Source organism: Lissotriton helveticus, chromosome 5_1 (genome assembly GCF_964261635.1).
Source record: "Lissotriton helveticus chromosome 5_1, aLisHel1.1, whole genome shotgun sequence".
NCBI lineage: Eukaryota > Metazoa > Chordata > Amphibia > Caudata > Salamandridae > Lissotriton > Lissotriton helveticus.
Genome location: NC_136065.1, coordinates 616,508,870 through 616,528,341, shown reverse-complemented (window position 1 = coordinate 616,528,341; position 19,472 = coordinate 616,508,870). Strand labels below are relative to the sequence as shown.

The 19,472-nt window shown below is 41.1% G+C and overlaps 1 protein-coding gene across 1 annotated transcript in view; it reads right to left on the bottom strand.

Annotated features, from left to right (window-relative positions):
- Positions 1-19,472, bottom strand: part of DNAJC11 (DnaJ heat shock protein family (Hsp40) member C11) — a 536,755-nt gene that overhangs the window by 16,119 nt on the left and 501,164 nt on the right. The window contains exons 13-14 of the mRNA XM_078642976.1: positions 18,259-18,316; positions 15,147-15,289 (exon numbers count right to left, since the gene is read on the bottom strand). Of these exons, the coding sequence (XP_078499102.1) occupies positions 15,147-15,289; positions 18,259-18,316 (201 nt within the window). The remainder of the gene's footprint in view (positions 1-15,146; positions 15,290-18,258; positions 18,317-19,472) is intronic.

The window sequence follows — 19,472 nt, the reverse complement described above, 5'->3', positions numbered from 1 at the left end:
AGGAGCAGATACAAAGCCTGTTAGGCTTTGTGCTAAGTACAGTCATGTATGATCAGCATATGGTACATTGTGATGTAGTTGACAACCTCTTGGATGAGGATGTATGACGTTACAACCCATACTTTTACAACGCATACCTTTACAACGCATTTTTTACAACGCAACATCCATTACAACGCATTCCAGTACAACGAATTTTCAAAACTACCGTTACAACGCATTCCATTACAACGCATACTACCTTTACAACGCATACCATTACAACGCATAACATTACATTGCATGTATGGTAAGTATTGGATAGTGTAGGGGTAAAAATTACTATTCTAACTCCAGGGGGGTGCAACAGTAGGGCAAGTGTTGGATAGTGTAGGGATAAAAATGACTATTCTAACTCCAGGGGGTGCAACAGTAGGGTAAGTGTTGGATAGTGTAAGGGTACTATTCGTTGTAATGTTATGCGTTGTAATGACATGCGTTGTAGTGGTGTGCGTTGTAGTGTCATGCTTTGTAATGGCATGCGTTGTAATGGCATGCGATGTAATGGATGTTGCGTTGTAAAAATTTTGTTGTAAGGGTAGTGCGTTGTAAAGGTTGTTTCCCCTTGGATGAGGGCGTCAATTTACAATTTCAACTGAATTGTGACTGTGAGGATACAAGATATAATGAATGGTGTGGGTATTGGCTTGGAGGTTGCCTTAGAAGAATATGCTTTTTGTGAGTGGCTTCTGAAAAACTAATATTACCATTGGTAAACTGTATTTCACATTATAATTGTGCAATCTTATATACCTTCAGGTCTGCAGGAAGCCCAACGGTATTAAAAGCAGTGCACTGGTCTAAAGCCACTAAAAGTGTGGCTATTCTACATTTAAGTGTAGGGTTCCATCAGCCAAACTTGAAGTAAGACTGTTATCACGAGGCACAAATTTTACTAACAAGATTGATTTGGGCCACAGAGATTCTTCTTCTTTATGTTTTATTGTGTTTGTATTGCATGTGCTTTCTCACATATTATTCTAAAGGGATGGGTCTATTGTTTTTAAAGAAGTTGGCCAAGACTAGAGTGGGATCCATTAGCACATAGAACAGAGTCATATTTGAAGAAGCTCGGATGGCACTAGATCTAATGCAGATTTTATGAACATGAGATTTAACAGGTGTAGCATTTGCATCATTCTTTGATACCCTAGGATACACATGGAATAGTTAGGTAGTCGATCAAACTGGCTCATTCACGGAATTATTCAGGGCTTCATGGGTAAGTGGTGGTAAACTGGACCATGAGGGCATTAGTTTCTGTTTATGAAGAGCAGGCTGTGTTCAGCGTGTTTGTGGAGAAATGTATTCTAACAGTTTAGTTTTTTCCCTTTTTCTCCAGTTTCTAGATTAGTAGGTGACATTGCTGAACTATGGCTAAAAAAAGCCAGGTTTTGTGTTTAGAAATGTTTTTTTTTGTTTTGTTGTTGATGGGTTCAGAAAAATATGGAGAGTAGAGGATTGTATTTCTTCTACTGTGACTTCAGTTATTCTGACTGTGTCATCCTCTAGATTTTTATTGCTAGATGTCGTGCGATTTATTTTAATGATTTTGCTTGCACTGAGTGGGGTTATTTTATTTGTGGATACCGTTGAGCCTGGCATTGATTGGTTTTTATCATTCTTAGGTATGCATTATTTTTTCAAAGTGTTAACCTAGGTAGGAACAAATGAGCTCTTTACAAGCAGTAAGGGAGCCTTAAAACAATGCCAGGGAGTGGAGGGACAACTGAAGATCATGCACAACAGTGGGGACGAAAGGGTGATTTCAACTGCCAAGCCAGAAGAGCTATAAGGGCTTTTATCAATGATTGAGGTTGCACTCCTTGAAAGGCTAGGTCTTTAAATCCTTTATGAAATCATATGTGAAGGTGCAAACCTAGTATAAGAAGGGATTTTGTTTCAAATCCCTGGTGTGTCAATTTTGTTTCTCGTGTTATGAAGCAGTGATTTTCAGCAAAGAATGTTGGTGCACAAGTTCATGATGCTTTGAAATCAGTGTAGAAAGTACAGAACTATTAGGTTTGAGAGGACTGACAGTGCCGGAAGGATAAGGTGGGGTTCATGTTATCCCCTTTTCCAAGAGGGTGATATGGGGAATGAGCTCTCTGCTGCACTAGATGAGAGCTCCTAACCTAACCAGATGAGCGCTATTACATTTTTGCAAGTCACAGCTGTTGTTCCAATTCGGGATGTAATCCCGATTTGGTTGCTAAACCAAACTGGGATTACCACTAATGCAGTTAAACACATTCCTGATGTCTAACCCCAACAATTTACCAGGATATATCACCTGCTAATAGTAGGTGGGATGGAAACAGCCGAACAAGAGGATTTCCCTTATTTAAGAATGTGATGTGGAAGCACGATTTTGCAAGTCGATTCCCCACTTTTCAACTATAGTCCACCTTGGAATACCACAGTATTACTACTCCCTCAAATACAAACATGCATGTTATATATAATTTTGGGTGTGGCAATAATGAACAAGTTACCTTCAGTAATGCTCTTTCTGGAAGTTACTCCATTTCACCTCAGATTCCTCACCTTTGGAATATTCCCTGGCGCCAGTCTGGATCCAGAAGATTTAAAAAAAGGACTGATCTATAATAACCCAACTCACCACCCTCTGGGACACAAAATAACTGGGACGACTTAGGAATAGTAAGGGCTTTTGTCGATGGGACAACATTGGCATTTCCATGGTGGGGGACATATGGCACAAGGGGGAAGTCATAACATTTGAACGTCTTCAGCAACAGTATGAGTTGGCGCCCACCAACATTTTTAGGTACACGCAAATAAAGCATGCTCTGACAGCAGCCCTGCCACCAGGTAACGAGGTCCCGGAAGCTTCGCCTCTCGAAGATAGATTACTGACAGAATACATGCATAAGCGGGCCACGTCATTCACTTACCGGAAACTGATTAACAACCTTCCAGATCCCACGGTATCTCTCAGGGAAAAATGGTCACACAAGTTGGGTGATATTGATGACACTGCATGGCAGGAGGCACTTGCTTTGCCAAAGGAGGTGGGTATACCCTCTCGCCTTAGGTTGGTACAGCTTAAAATTCTGCATCGGGCCTATTACACCAGAGTCACCCTGTCTGAAATAGATAAAACATCACACCCATACTGTCTGAGGCGATGTGGGGAGGAGGGTACCTTTTACCATACCATATGGCACTGCCCGAAGATTCAAGAGTACTGGGCAAAAGTGATGAGGACGATATCGCGACGGCGGTGTCGTTAACACCAGAGCCCAGGAGATGCTTGTTAAATATGTGGGAACCCAATGACCTTACACACCCTGCGCAGGATTGGGCCACGCTGGGAATGATTGCTAAACGAAATATTGCGCAGAAATGGGGGGCAGTGGAAGTACCGACACTCACCGCATGGTGTAATAACATGGACACGACAATGGTAGTAGAAAGAACTGTATTTATCAATCGGGGTTGCCCTCGGAAATGGAGCAGGATCTGGGGGGCCTGGAATGCATTCAGGGGAAATATATGTGACCAACCGGAGGAGCAGGCTGAGGAGGGTTTGGGAGATGATTTCTAGGGAGGGCGATATAAATGACATTCGGGGTTCTGTCTACAAATATGATGCAACTATCAATGAGACAATGCATGGGGACTGTGATTTGCTGGTTTTCATCGAATATGTATAGTGCATGGAAGAAGTATGCCTTGTTAAAGTTGATTATAATAAAAAATTTTTTTTTTTAAAAAGGACTGATCCCACAGGCCGGTAGGGTACGCCGTGCGGCTCAGGGTTGGCTTCATTCCACCTTGGAAGTGATGCTGGAGCTGCATGAGCGCTACCTATGCACATCAACGGCAATTCCTTTCTTAACACTGTACCCATCCCCGGAAGAACAGTCCAACAATAATCAGACGTAGCAGTGGCTAGATGTCTAAAGTTATACCTTTTTAGATGAAAAAGGGTCCATTCCAAAGAACGGGGAGGACAAAGGGGGGTGCTCAATCTGTGGTTAGATAGATGATTCACCTAAAAGAGTGTTAATGAAGATAAGCATCTTGTTCTCCCTGTGGATACTTGTAACCACAGATTCTGCACTTTTAGAATAGATACCAAAGCAGTACGTCGTCCCAATGTGGTGGAATGGATGAGACCAAAAAGCCCTGCAGGATTGATTGGCCGAAATGCCTCTCCCATCAGACCTGGCTGTCAAGGCAGAAGTTCTTTGTGAACATGTGAACTGGTGTCCATGTCGTGCCCTGGCAGATGTCAAGGACAAGCACTCAGTTTGCCAGTGTGGGTGGTAGAAGTCTTAGGCCCGGTGGAATAGGCCCTCAATCCTCTGGAGACTGCTTCTTGGTCACTGAGTTGCAGATCCTAATGCAGAAAACTATTCACCTTGACAGAGTCCTTAAATGCACTCCCTTGCCTTTCTGCACCCCAGAGAATTTCCACAGCTGATCATCCACCCATTGGTCTTTGGTACGATCGATGTAAAAGATTAACTGTGGCGGCTCCTCTGGTAAGGTGGAAGAGCGTTGCCCCACTGTGCAAAAAGGAAAAATAAAATGGCAATAACGTATCATTATTATAATTAAATTTTTCCTATTGCATGCAGTTAGTGGCCTTTGTGCAGTATGGGGCAGGGCGGGGCTGGCCAGAGCAGGAGAGAAGTGGTTTGCACTCCCAAAGTGCTCATGAACTGTTTGGCCGGCCTTCGAATGGCGTGCACATGAAAAAAGTGAGGACCAAAGTAAGATCGCATTTTGGCATCACAAAGGTTTTGAGACAAAACAAATGAGTCAAAACTTGTACTTATTAGAACAGGTGTTTTTAACAAGGACGGGTGGTCCAGCAAACGTAATAAGAGCCAAAAAAGTTGCCAATTAGGCTTTAACTGTGCTTCCTGCAAGTCCTTGTCGGCCAGAGTTAAAAACAAAATAATAATAAGACATCCAACAGTTTGGCCCATTACGGGTCAACATTGCGGTTGTAATACCGGGTTACATATGCATCTCATACCTGGCGTAGACAGACTTTGTTGAGGGACGCCTTACAGCCAGGATGACATCCACAAATTTAGGAGGATTATCATACCCAATTAACTGCTACCGCTCAATCTACATACATAGAGGTGCAGATTGTGCAGGTTCAGGTGCATAACCATGCCCTGCTGCTATGACAGAACAGTCTCCCAAAATGTTAGCCTGATGCTCCTGCCCAGACATTCGGGGTAGCACACACTCCTGGCACATTCCGGAGCCACTAAGATGACTAGGGCCCAGTCTTTCCTGACCTTCTTCAGAACTCAGGCTGGAGAGGCAGATAAAGAAAGGTGTACAGGAGTCCTGTGCTATAGTCTATCCAGAATGCAATCAAAGAGACAGCCTTCTTGGAAACTCCAGCAAGCAAAAGTTTTGACACAAGACATTCTTGGCAGTGGAAAAAGAGCTAACCAGAGTTCTCCTCTTTGCTGGAAGATGCCCAGTGCCACCTTTAGGTTTAATCGCATTTGGTTATCCCCCCAGGCACCACCAAATGAGTTCATCTTCAGTGACGTTTAAAGATTCCACTAGGGAAATGCCCTGATGCTGTAGCCAGCACAAAAGACAAAGTGCCTTTTGGCCAGGACCAAAGATAACATCACGCCTGCTTGTTGCAGTACCACATGGTGTGGTGCTATTTGCGAGAGTCTGAACCAGTCGTCCTTTGATGGATGGTAGGAAGGCTTTCAGAGCCTGGTTAAATAACCAGATTTTTTGCATTCTCCTCCGTAGCCTAGAAGGAATACGACAAGTTCTTCAGGTGCTACCTGGCATAGTTGACGGGTAGGATGAAGGAGGCCAAGAGGTCAGAAGCCTCAGAGCTACTCTTACAGAGACCGAGGAATAAGGCGGAAACATCGGGATCATAGCACAAATGTATTGGACACAGTGTGCTGGAGGGAAGGATTGCTCTGCAAAGGTGTCAGTTGTGACATTGGCACATTGGTAGTGTACCCCAATGATGTCAGTAGGTACAATTTTGTGTGGAGATGACCTATTACTGATTGTGGCAAGCCTATCTTCTAAAGCATGTTGTTGTGGCAGGGGAGAACTTGAATCTCTAACCATCGATGGTGTGCTGCGACCACGGCCATCACTTTTGTGAACATGTGAGGGGCACTGGTGAGGCTGAAGGGGAGCAAGACAAACTGAAAATGCTCCTGGCCCACCTTGAACGACAAGTAGCATCTGTTGAATTGCAGGACGGGTACATTAAAGTAAGCATCCTGTAGGTCCAAAGCCACCATCCAGCGTCTGTATCCTGGGCAGGCAGAACCTAGGACCAAATAAGCATCCTAAATTTGTAAGATGGCTTTCAGAGGATAGAGATCTAAAATGGGACAAAAGTCTCCATCCTTTTTCAGCATGAAGAAATTACGGGAGCATTACCGAGTTCCTAATTCTATGGTTGGTACCCTCTCTATGGCTCCTTTGACCAAAGGAGCCTGCGCTTCTTGGAGCAAGATGGAAAGGTGCTCTGTTGTTATTTGCTCTTATGTAGGCAGAAGGTGGGGTAGGGGAGTTGTGGGGGGTAGGCATAAGTGAGACTTAGTAACTTCTGTAAGGTTTAGAACTGTTAACTAAGATGATTCTATTAAAATGTAATGTCAGTTAATTAGAATCAGTGAAGAATCTAAACTATGAAAATTTGGTAAATATTGCGAAGGATTTATAAAACAGTAAAGTAACTAGAACTCTGCACCGACAACTCCATATGGGTAAATAACGTGAAGGTTTTTTGTCTGGCTGGTATAAATGTGACATCGCTATCAATTTCTTGCTAGTGCATAACTGTCAATCGATAAATTGCAGATGTTTTGATGTAATAGATTTTTAAAACAAATGGTTGTTCCTGTGTCCGGGGGCACAATGAGCAAAACATTATATTATAGACTGGAATAGGACCCAGTGTACTTCCCAGTAAGTGAGATTAATTCAAACATTCAGCTCATCAATTTTCTGTTTTTCTCAGTGATTACAACTGTGGTTGTTACTGCGGTCTCCAGCTTGTAGGCAGTTGTTGAGGTTGTTTTCAAAGCTCTGATGTCAGCTTTTGCATCTGTTCTGGTTCCTGCTTTTGTGCCAGCAGTGATTGGTGTTACTATTGGCCCTTTAGAGGCCAATACCATTGTCCCTACCTTACTGGCAGGTGCGCTTGTCCATGTGATGGTTGCACCTGTGGTCACTGCTGGGCCACTGCTTATTTCACTGCTGTTGTGACAGTTGCTCCTGTTGTTGTCCATGCTGCGATAGCAGATGTGTTTTCTAGTGCAGACCCTGCTGGATTTACATCTGTGGTCGATATTGTGGCCCAAGCTGTTGTAGCCATTGATGCTGTCTTTCCTGCTGTGGTGGCAGCTGTTGCCTTTGCTGTGGTTACAGCAGTGAATCCTTTTGTAAGGACAGAGGGTTTGCTATTGTGATCTCCTAGGTATGATTGTACAGGGGGGGATGCTGTTTTCACTGCTGTGGTCCTTGGTTTTCCTGTAACAACTGTTGCAGCTATTGTTGTTACTGCGGTGCTGGCTGTGGTCAAAGCTATTGGAGCTGCTGTGGTCCCTGCTGGAAGAAGCTCTGATTGATGATGCAGTGGCAGCTCTGGTTGATGTAATCCCCACTGTGGTTACAACTGTAGTCTCTGCCATTGTGTTTGCTGTGGGCCCTAATATCGTTTACAGTTATGGTCTATTTTTCTTGCAGCTGTTACTATTATGTCAAAAATGGTGGCTGGTGATGTAGCCAACACATCTTCTTGCTGTGTTCACAACTATGGTAACTGCTGTTGTCATTGCCCTGCAGGGTGATCGCTGCTATGATGCTTGCTGTTCTGGCAGCTATTGTTGTCCCTAGCTTGGGGCTGCTGCAGTGCCTGTTGCTGATAGTGCCCCTTCTGTAGTGGGAGTTGAGGTATTTGCTGTGGTTACAGCTATTGTGATGTGTTGTCACAGTTATGGTGGCAGATGTTGTCATTACTCTACTGACAGCTGTGGTTAGATGGAAGCTTTTGTATCTCCAGTCCTTGCAACTACTGTTGTAGCTGTTGCTACTGTGGTAGCAGATTTGGTTATAGCTGCTGTGGCTCGTCATGCTGCCCTTGTAGTCCCTGATATGGCTGCAGCTACCGTGGCTACTTGTGTTGCTGCTATGGTTAGCGTTCCAGTCACTGAAATTGTCTCTGCTGTAATGGCAGCTTTGGTCATTTCAGTGGTGCTGCTTTTATAACAACTATGGTCCTTGTTGAATTTGAATGTGTGGTCTCTGCTGTTAATACAGCTGCTGCTATTGTCCCAGCCATGGTGGAAGCTATGGGTCCTGATTTGGTTACATCAGTGGTCCCAATTGTGCTGACCGCTGCTGTTGTCCTAGCTATTGTAGCAGATATGGCTCTGCTGTGATTGCAGTTTCACTGCTGTTGCAGCTGCTGTGGTGCCCCAATGGTGTTGCTAAAGTAACCTCCTGCTATTTGTGAATGCCGACATTCCAGGGAGCCTCAGGGCAGAATGTGAGTCAGGAACGCTCCATAATGGATCACGGAGGGATTACATTATTAACCCCGTCACTGATACATACACAATGCAAAAATATATACCTGCTGAAAACAACACTTAAAATGGGTCTCTTATTTTTTTGCTACCAGGTGAGTTGCAGCAACAAGCAAAGCAGTTTTCATAATCTAAACCAGCATTGGCCTAGCCAATGGGTCTCACTTTTTGCAGCAGAATATCCTTGGTGCAACAACACCAACTGTTGCATGCCTAAACACTTATAAGGTCCCAAAGGCGAGACCTATTGGCTATGCCAATGCTTGTTGTTATTGGCTACTGTTACAAATTCTCTTACCGCAAATGTACGTAGGTTTGTGATATTTACTATCCGTCAGGTATTGAAGTGCTATATCGGATGGAGCTTTAATATAAACCATGAATTCAGACAACACTGATTTTATAAAATAATTGGTAAGCCTATTCTTTCAATGTCGTAAATGCGAGCATTTAGTAATTAACTTAGCGATTCTTGGTTTTGTCCGTTATTTAACTTAGCTATGTTTTTGTGCATTATTTAACTTAGAGACCCCTGGTTTTGTGAGTTAAAAGTGAGGATATTGTGTTTCCACCTCTTATAACTTAATAGTCCAAGTAAAATGGAAAATAAAATTCTCCAGATTTCTATATTTAATTCTCAATCGCATACACACCAAAACGTAGCCATGTACTACAATGATGCAATCGAAATTAGAAGTTCTTAGCAGAACGTAACATTTTGTGGACTAAAAAGCCAGGACTGGTTTACTTAATCGCACGATATGGGTATACCCGCCAGTTACGAAACTAAAGAGCGAGAGTCAGACAGATCCTTGGACAGTTAATAGAAAAGGGTGAACTTAGCGGCGCCGGTCTATGCGGAACCACATGGAAGAGAACGTGCAGCACATAGGGCAGGAAAAGGTGCTACACCAGGTATATATCGGCGACAGTCGGAAGGGAGCGCGTTAACTACTGTGCGCACAGAACGCAGCATCAGAAGTCAGGAGCGTCCTAAACTTTCTTCCTCAATAAAACACCTCACCTGCCCCCTATAGTAACATCAAAGAATTCTATAGGATTGTTCGAATTTGATGCCAGGACCGCCATTCTTGTGACTGTGACCCGGAAATAGAACGGTTTCAGACTGTACAGTGATTCACGGCATTAGCGATAAACATAGAAAAAAGATAGGAAGTGCACCGGTTTACGCTCCTGGTATTTATGACAATTAGCATGAGGCTACATTGTTGGCAGGTGCGGACAATTTTGAGCGGACAAGAATGTTGGTAAAACTAATGCCTTCCAGAGGAAAAAAACATGGCATTGCGAGTAATTAAAGCAGCAATGGCCGAGCGTCCGTGAAAGTGACACAGCCGCGCGGCCGCGAAAGTAATGGCAAGCTATGCGGAGGAAGAGATAAGAAAGGCAAAAGGCAGCTGTGAGCGTGCACGCAAGCTTGAGGCCAGCAAAAGCTTGTGGCTAGCACTTTGAAAACCCACTTACTAAATGTCTCGCAGAGCAACACATGTGCTGGCTCAGGCAAGACCTAAAAATGAGTTTCTTGTAAACTCTGCAGTACAAGACATGTTCTCAAACACATACCTTACACTAAAACCTTGAACTGGAGAACCTGTAGAAGAGAGGATGACGGACACCAAGGAGTAAAATAAGTATGCTGTTTCCATGAGATCCTTTTGGGGACTCTGCATAAAAGGGTTTAAATACGAGTTCTGTATACGGAGGTGTGATAAGTGCAACACAATAAGGTCACAATGGCAGCCCCCTTGCCAGGGGTGCCATGAAAAAGTGGAGAGGAGGAGGATGTAATTCGAACAGCCCAACAAAAGTATATTCACTATTTTCTGTCAAACGTAGAGGGCCATCTAAGAGAGACCCCCCCGCCCCCGGCTGTAGAAATGCTGACTTCTTCAACCACTCTCCTGTCAGAAGTAGATCCCAGTACGTCTACAGTCGAAAACAGAAGTGAATACCAATAGTAATCAATGTTAGGTTATGTTAATGGGTACTTGATATAGCTCAGGAGGGGCATCTCACCGCTGTAGCGAAAATCAAATGGAGTAGCAGCAATCAGTATAACCAAGTTTTAAGAGGTTTTTTTAAAACCTGTGATGTAGATGTATACACAAATCTACAGGGGGAGCCTATTCCAGTGGAAGGGGCCAGATAAGAAAAGATCCGGCTGCCATATTTCAATGTACGAATGTGGCGAGGACTTAAGAAAAGTTTATTCTTTGATCTTAAATTTGTGTCTGAGCAGTAAAAGATGAGTTTCTCTTGTAATTATTTGGGGCCTTTTCCGATCAGGGAATTGTGAGTCAGATAGACGAATTTGAACAATGCTCTTTTACTGATAAAGAGATAGTGGAGGGCTAGGAGTGAGGGGGTCAATGGTGCGTTTGGCGCAGTTCGTGTTTTAAACACCCTGCATCTTGGAGAGAAGAGATTTGTTGGATGCTAGTATATGAGTATTTCCATAATCAAGGCGGCTGATTATTAATGCTTGAGTAAGTCTTTCTTGAACTAAGAGGAAGCAAATGAAAAATTCTCCCAAGAATGTGCATAGCTCCGAAACACGACCCACATGTGGACATGATCTGGTCCTTCATCCAGGTGTATACCAACATTTCTATCTGTCTTGCTACGAAATTGCCCAGGCCAAGCTCATCAGACCACCGATCAGTATAGCTGAGCTTTGCCAAACAGAAGGATCTCGGTTTTGTCTCCGTTTAACTGAAGACAATTAAGGGACATCCATGTAGCAGTTTTTCTCATGCAGAAGAGGAATCTGCGTTTGACATTTTCAATGTCAGACCCAAAGGAGATGACTAGTTAGGTATCATCTGCATAGGAAAGTATCTCACACCCACAGGAATTGACTAGCTAGGCAGGGGGACCTACACAGATGTTAAAGAGCGTGGGGAATCCAGGAGGAGCCTTGAGGAATCCTGTTGCTCAGGGAGGGGGTGTTGGATTGGAAGGTGCCAATAGAAACCAGTTGAGTCCTGCAGTTGATAAATCATTCAAGATCAATCAAGATGGAATGTGAAACAGTATTAAATGCCGCCTACAGGTCGAAAAGAACCAGCATTGCTGGAATTCCTGCATCCAGAGTTAAATGAATGGAGTTTACTACTGCTAATAAGGTGGTTTCTGTACTATGGGAAGCTCAATAGTCCGACTGTGAGGCATCCAAAAGATGATGATACTTTAAATAGGAGAGCTGTTTGTTAACATCGGACTCCAGAACTTTGCCCATCAGAGGTAGAAGAGATATAGGGCGATAGTTATCTGACTCCTTTAGATCTGCATTGGGCGTTTTTAAGGTTGGATGTAACGTGCAGCTTTCAATTCGCAAGGAACAGCAGCTAGGGTCAGTGATCGTTACAGAGGGACTTAACAGTGGGCACGAGAAGTGTGGCTAGATTGGTTATTACATGAGGGGGACAAGGAGTGGAGGGAGAGCCTGATTTGATTTTAGCTAGCAGATCTAAAACCTGAGTTTGAGAGATAGGGTTGAAGCTTTCAAGCACTGACGAGGTTTCGTTGCGGGGAAAGTTTGTAGGGCATGAGTAGGCAGAAGATGTAGCAGAAGTGTGGAAATTCTGATAGATATTTTAAATTTTTGGTTCAAAATGGCTCACTTAAATATCGAATAGTGTCTGAGAGGCATGGATAGCTGAGGTGCAGGCACGGGGTTTGGTAAATTCATTTCCGACCTTGAAAAATTCCTTTGAGGATGTTCCTGCTTGATCAATCCTACAGATGGTAGATAGTCTGCGTGCTGCCTTAAAAACATTTTGTGACTGGCACCTAGTGCTAGTTTTTAGTTATTTTTATCGGTAGCTACTTTTGAGGCCCTCCATTTTTGTTCCAGTCTTTTGCAGCTAGTTTGGTCAAGATTCAGTTTGGCTGTGTGCCAGGGGGCGTTGGGTCTGCTGGTTTTAGAAACGTGTGGTTTGTAAGGTGCGACTAAGTCTTGTGCTTGGAAAAGAGATTCTTGAAACATAGCTAAGGCAGAATTATTGTCTTGTGAACTTTCTAGATCAGGAGCACAGAATACAGAGTCAAAGGATTCCAGTGTGACTGGCTTCCATGGTCTTGATCTCAGGCACTTATCCGTTTTAGGTTTTGAGAGAGTGACCCTGATAGGCACTGAAAGCTAATCACAAAATGGCCAGTACATGTTAAAGGTTCTGGGATGTCTGTGTGGAGGAACCTAGAATTAGAAAAAAATGAAGTCCAAAGTGTGGCCTGCATAATGTGTGAGTCCAGCACTATTAAGTGAAGATCTAGCATTTCAATAGTAGGAGGAACACATCCTGGTCGGTGGCAATTTCTGTGCGAGAGCTGAAGTCCCCTATCTTCAGAAAGTTCTGTGTGGATACTATTGAGGTACTAGTCGTCCAGCTAATTTATGACTACAATCTTTCTTGGATCAAATACTCAACAGAAATGGTGTAAGCTCATTTGCAATACTATAACAAAAATGTACAGTACAGCACGGGGGCTTTTAAAAAAAAATAACAAATTCGTACTTTACATAATCAAGCAGGCAAATGCCGATTTAATGCAATCTTTTGCCATGCTCCCCTTTCTTGCTTTTACAGGATGAATATATCAGATTTTATTAGATACTATAATACATGATTTTAGTAAAAGCCGTGCCCTGTGATGAGAAATCTTCGCAACCCCAGTTTTACCTGATAATTGGAAGGAGATGAACATGGCTATCTCTACCCTCCTTGTAAGCTCTGATTTATGTCACGTTCAGTATTTCTTTCAATACTGATTATATTAAACCTATGAAAGGCAGCATAAAATAGTCACAGACTATAGATATGTATGCATCAGGTGACAATGCTGTGGAAAAGTTGATGCATATCATAGTAGAATGCCCAAATGTACAACCTTTCTGGGAGACAATTTGAGATAGAAAGGAGGAACCTTAGGCTTTGATTTGAATAACAAAGGAGGAGTTGCAATCGTAGGGAGGCGGCAAGATTATGGCAATGCTAGGGCGATTGCGAATTTAGTCTTTTTTGGATCATAGATGGTCAAAAATAGAGTTCTACTGACTTCCCGCTCCAAACGTCTCAAAATGAATATAAAAATGAAGAAAATCATGGACGTGGAAGAGGCGTATCATTTAAGAAAATAGTAATCCTTGAGATGTAATTGTATAACGGATGGTCTGAAGACTGGATTAAAATTCAGCAACAGATCGGAACCCTATAAAAAGCATTGTAATTACATTTTTTAGCAAGAAATAGATGGAATTGATAAGTTAATTTATTTGGTGTTTTCCTTTGTCTTTTTCTCTTTACCTTGTTTGTACTGAAAAAGATTTTCACTTAAACCAACCCAAAATAAAAATAAATAAAAAGCAATGTCATTTGGTTACAAAAAACACAAGATAACAATGACAGATTGTTTTTTTTTGCACATAATGTCATAGTTTGAAACTATGAAGCAGTAGGCTTACAATCCAGCATTTGAGTATGTGATTATTTTGACCCCTGGATGGTGATGACAAACAAAATTGAAAAAGGACATACCATAAACATTTATGCCACTACATTTAGAGCAAGCAGATCTGATCTTGAAAAACCATCTCAGAAACACATCTGGAATTGTTCAAAACATTTGTTACAAGGTAATTCCATAAGAGCAGTGCTAACTGATTAAAAAGATTTTCAACATAAACAAAGTTTGGATTCTGATTTATAGAGAGAGAGCAATAGTGAAAATGGACATACGCTTCAAGGTGACTATAGAAATAATGAAACAAAGGTTTCCTCAAACAATACACATACACACATCATCGGTACTTAAAATGTTACAAACCGTAAATCTATTCTACAGTTATCTAAACGAAATCAAGCTTTGATTTGCTTTAATATTTAGTTGAAGATGTTAGCATGATCAAATACAACCGTGAAACTTCAATTACTTATGTAGCTTTTGATTATTACAATTATGTTTGCAAGAACAAAACCTACATGACAATTTTAACGACATACCTATCCTAAGCAAAAGGAGCACGTTCAGTGACAATGAGGTGTAGCCAAAACAAAAGTGAAAAAAAAAAAGTGAAAAGGAAAGTATTTGTTCCATCACTGATTTACTTTGTAACCATTTATCCATGGGGCTTTATCAATGTAAAGGATGGGTGTACAGATTTGTTAACTATTTTCTAGAACTTATTGAGAGTCAACAAGCAATAATTAATTTGACATTTGAATTGTCAATAATAATATTTATCATATTAATTGTTTCATAGGGAATCATTGCCCTTAAAAGCATTACAAGATGAAGCTAAAAAAAGTTATAATCAATATCAAATGTGGTACCACTATCTTCTGCACAATTTAAACGTTTAAAAATAAGCCAAATCCATTACAATCAGAGTAGAGAAGAGAGTGGGCCAACAATAAAACTAGGTCATTCATAAACCAAAAAGCTTCTCATCGCCATGCCTTTGATTCTCTCCCTTGGCACCCACAGATCCTACAACCGGTTCCTTACCTTGCACGCTTCGGTGAGGATGAGCTTGGAATCTTTCACCAAACACTGGAGAGGTACTGTCACATCGATCACCTTCACTTTTTCATTTCTTTTACTCTTGTCAGTCACAAACTTGCCATACCAGGCATTTAAAATGATTAGACCTGCATTATAAATATAAAATTGAATACTTAATAATCAGGAATAAGAAGTAGAATGTCTTTTTAATTTTGAAATGATGGAAAGATTGACTACAATGGCTCAAATATAGTCAAGAATTCCCACATCAGGGTGCAAAAATGAAAATTAATCATATCGAACAATAAGTTTCTCCTTCACCCAAAAGCAATGGTTCTAAAGAAAACCAAGTGTTTTTAAAATCAAAATCAAGACTCATCCATTCTTATTCTCTTGGCTTTACTTGGGGGATCATTGTGGCCCATTAAAAGCCATATTTCCTCATCATCCATAAGGACATTAGCACATTCCACAACAAGAACAACATAGAGAAAAGGAGGCAGCATACAAAGAAGATATCTGCCCCAGACATTTGAGAAAACAATGCGAAGGAACTAGACAAGCTAAACAAGAGAACAAACTGTCACAGAGCAGTTCTTTAGAACATGTGGAGGAGAACTCTAACTATGTTGTGCCATTACCCAAAAGGAATTGCATTTGAAGTACTCTCAGTCTAAAATAAGATATACGGGGCCGATTCACAGAACTAATCTGAGACAAAATCCTAACCTTAGTAATTTTGGTATTCACAGAAGGCATTTAGTAGTAGTAAAGTTAGTATTTTGTCTTAAGTTAGTGTTTTGTCTTAAGTCAGGGTTTTGTCTTAAGTCAGGGTTTTGTCTTAAGTCAGGATTTTGTCTTAAGTCAGGATTTTGTCTTAAATTTGTATTTTGCCTTAAGTTAGTATTTTGTCTTAAGTTAGTATTTTGTCCTACTAACTTAAGACAAAATACTAACTTAAGACAACATACTAACTTTACTCCTACTAAATGCCTTCTGTGAAGTACATTTAGGATTTTGTCTCAGATTAGTTCTGTGAATCGGCCCCTACGTGCCTGAAACACAAAGGGCACAGAGAATCTACAAATACTTTTATCCAAAACCATGCACAGCTTTCTAAGACAGTAAGGATTCAAATGAAACGGAGGAGATAGTGGGGCACTTCGTAATGCGCTACTGAACTCAGAGGGTTACAGAGTGCTTTTCATGCCTGAAAAGTTTAGTAAAAACACTAAGACAAGATTCTCTGCATCTCTGTCATACATTATAGATGCAGCCCCTTGGGGTAAATAATTTTATACACTGACACTTCTAAACTGACACTGATTTGTACAAATAAACCCTTTAGGAATGTATTGATTTAGTAGACTTTACACACAGGTTGAAACATAGGGGTTTTCTCCATGAGACAAAGATCTAATAGGTCTCAACATTTCAGCACTGTACCATGTACTTGCCAATACCTCTTTATCTAGACAAGTAAGCAAAATATATGGAGTGATATTATAATGAAGGAATGGCTCTCTTATTAAATAGACAAGAGCAGTGAGCACAACCTAGCAAGTAACCAAAGATAACATAACATATTACTAACAGTTATATAATTGTCTACTATTAAATCCCTTATACAGAAGGGGAAGAGGAAACTAGTTTTTAAAGTCTCAGCAACAGATCCAGTAATTTAACTGAGTCTGTACTCTATGCCTTCACATCCACCTGGAAATGTTGGCATGGCAGTAACACAGGGCTGAAAGACCTCCATGCATTAACAGACACAATTATGAGTGGCATGACTACTGATACTGCTGGTCATGCTTCCAGAAGATGAAATGCAGTGTCAGTTTAGGCTAGCAAAGTACCCTACACCATTAGTAGAAATGTCTGTGCAGGAGAAAGAAGGTAACCCCACAGAACAATCTTCCAGCTCCCACATGATCAACAGTATTCAATGTCCTTAAAATGGAGTCAATGTTAAATTCTGGCTTCTTCGGGAGTAGCTAATGAGCACTTAACTAAAATTGTATGGGTACACTGAATCAGAGCGGAAAACCCAGACCAGTGGAGACTAACTTCTCAGGCTCAGAAAGGCAAAGTGTAGGTCATAAATTAATTCATATCAGATGTGGGCTGAATGAGATGAACAAGCATGACTAATATATTGTCTCTAGAGAACAATGTATTTTTAGTAGGACACAGAATAATTATGCAACAAAGGGATGGGCACCTTTTACATTTGTCATCAACTTTATCTATGAAAAGTAAAAGTAAATGACTGACGCCTCCCACAAAAGGAAATTATCTCCATGGATGCTTGCAATCAGGCTGCCTAAGGCACTATGGAGTACTTCCTTAAATCTGGGTAATACTAAAATGTTTGTATACCCACAAAGATGCCTTTATTGTAGTTCTACACACCCTGGAATCCCTTGACAGTCAATGGCAATCTTAGTTTTCACTTTCCTAAAGTGGTGGATAAGAACATTTTAAAAAGCAGTGCAGAATAGTAGGTTGGACTTCTTAGCATGACAATAAATGTTATCAAAGGACTATTGAGAACCCTCTTAGGGAAAGGGGTTGCCACCATTTGTTTGTGTGGCCAACCCCTAGTCTTCTGGAGATACATTGATTTTTAGAGAACATGTTTGTCTCGAAAGACTTATTTTTTACTATCAAAAACAAATAATAAATGTGTCAAATAAACACACCCCAGGTGCAGGCTCCACCATAAAGGGACGTATAAGGAGAAGGCATGCACATATCAAGAGAATTCCATTCTTGGCTGTGCACTATGAGCTGTAGGAATGTTGTATGTGTGAAGGTGTGTTTGGATTGCTGTAAAAGGTAGTTGGAAAGAACTTAGAGAATGGGCCATCTTCCTTCTCATGGTGGGACATTGAATACTATAAGTAGTCTTAAATATGTTTAAAGCCACTTCTAGAACATCAATTACAATATAGAAAAGCATACTAAATTACACAGTGAATGGTCTCATATTCAAACACAACCATCCTCGAAAAGACCAGCTGGTTCCTCTAGTATCTGGCAATATAACTACAATGAACTAAATATAATGTTTGTCATGAGTGCTTGAATATAATCTAATTGTTGATGTTACCCATTTTGGATTCTTCAGCTTCAATTATTCTTTTAACAGACTCTTGCATCAACCGGACCTGCAAAGGAATACAAACAAATCCATTGGTAAATGTAGTTAACATCTTCGACAATTATTTCACAGAAGTATGGCAACTCAAATTGTTCCACCCTTTTTTCCACAGGGATCACTATTACCAACGTGCCAATGCAGATAATATAATTTAAGAAATCAAGCCTCGCAAATCCAACTTTATTTTTCCACCAAATATTAATTGTGTGCTGATAATGATGAAATGCCCGGCCAAGTTTTTTACTAACACATGCCATACGCAGTACATTTTTCCAAAATACAAATAACTGCATCTACAATTTACAAACCCATTCTTATCTTACGAACTGCTCACATCGCTCTAAGATTTTCCTTTAAGTTCCTAACCTCAATCAACTTCTCTCACTTGCATTGGTGAGAGAGCGCCATGTTACTTTGAAAAATTTGTAGGGGTGCATTATAATCACGAGTAGTCAGCACCCACATATTTAGAGGATTTTACTAATGTAGTTTAGAAATGTAACATTAGGCCGGGAATCAGTGCAATATGTAGTGATGTGTTAATTAATCATAGACTAATGTAGGGCCTTAATCAAAATGTAATGTTGCATAACGTAGAAATGTAATCATATGCGAAATGTCGCATTAGCAATGATGTGCCTTAATGAATTAATACATGTGCTTATAAATGAGTGGATCAACATAGGCTTTTAATATGAAAATATATTGCTTGCTTTGAAAACAGAATTAATGTTTTACAGTGATGAAATGTAATGGTTTGTTATATTAGAAATGCATTTAAACGTGCAAGGGCTTGGGAATGTTGAAGTCAGTAGAGGCCTAACTGTAATTTCTTTGGTTAGCCTTAGTCGAAAAGAATGATTTTCTCCTTCTTGGGAAAGGCTGTCCTCAGCGAATATTAAATTGTAACTTCGAGTGTTTGCAAGGATGTTCACATATATTCTAGCTTGCAGGTGAAAGGCCACAAGGCTCGTTAGGTAGAAGGGTCCATTGTTTAGAAATTAGGATAGTAGGTGCGAGTGCAGAGACGCTGCCAAGGAATTTGGGAGTACAACATTCAGCGAAGAAGGTGCCTGGGACCCAAGGATACACCAACGGACGCTTGATGGAGAGGTGCCTTACTGAAAAAATCAGAAGATCTGTACCTGCCATAGGGGCGTACC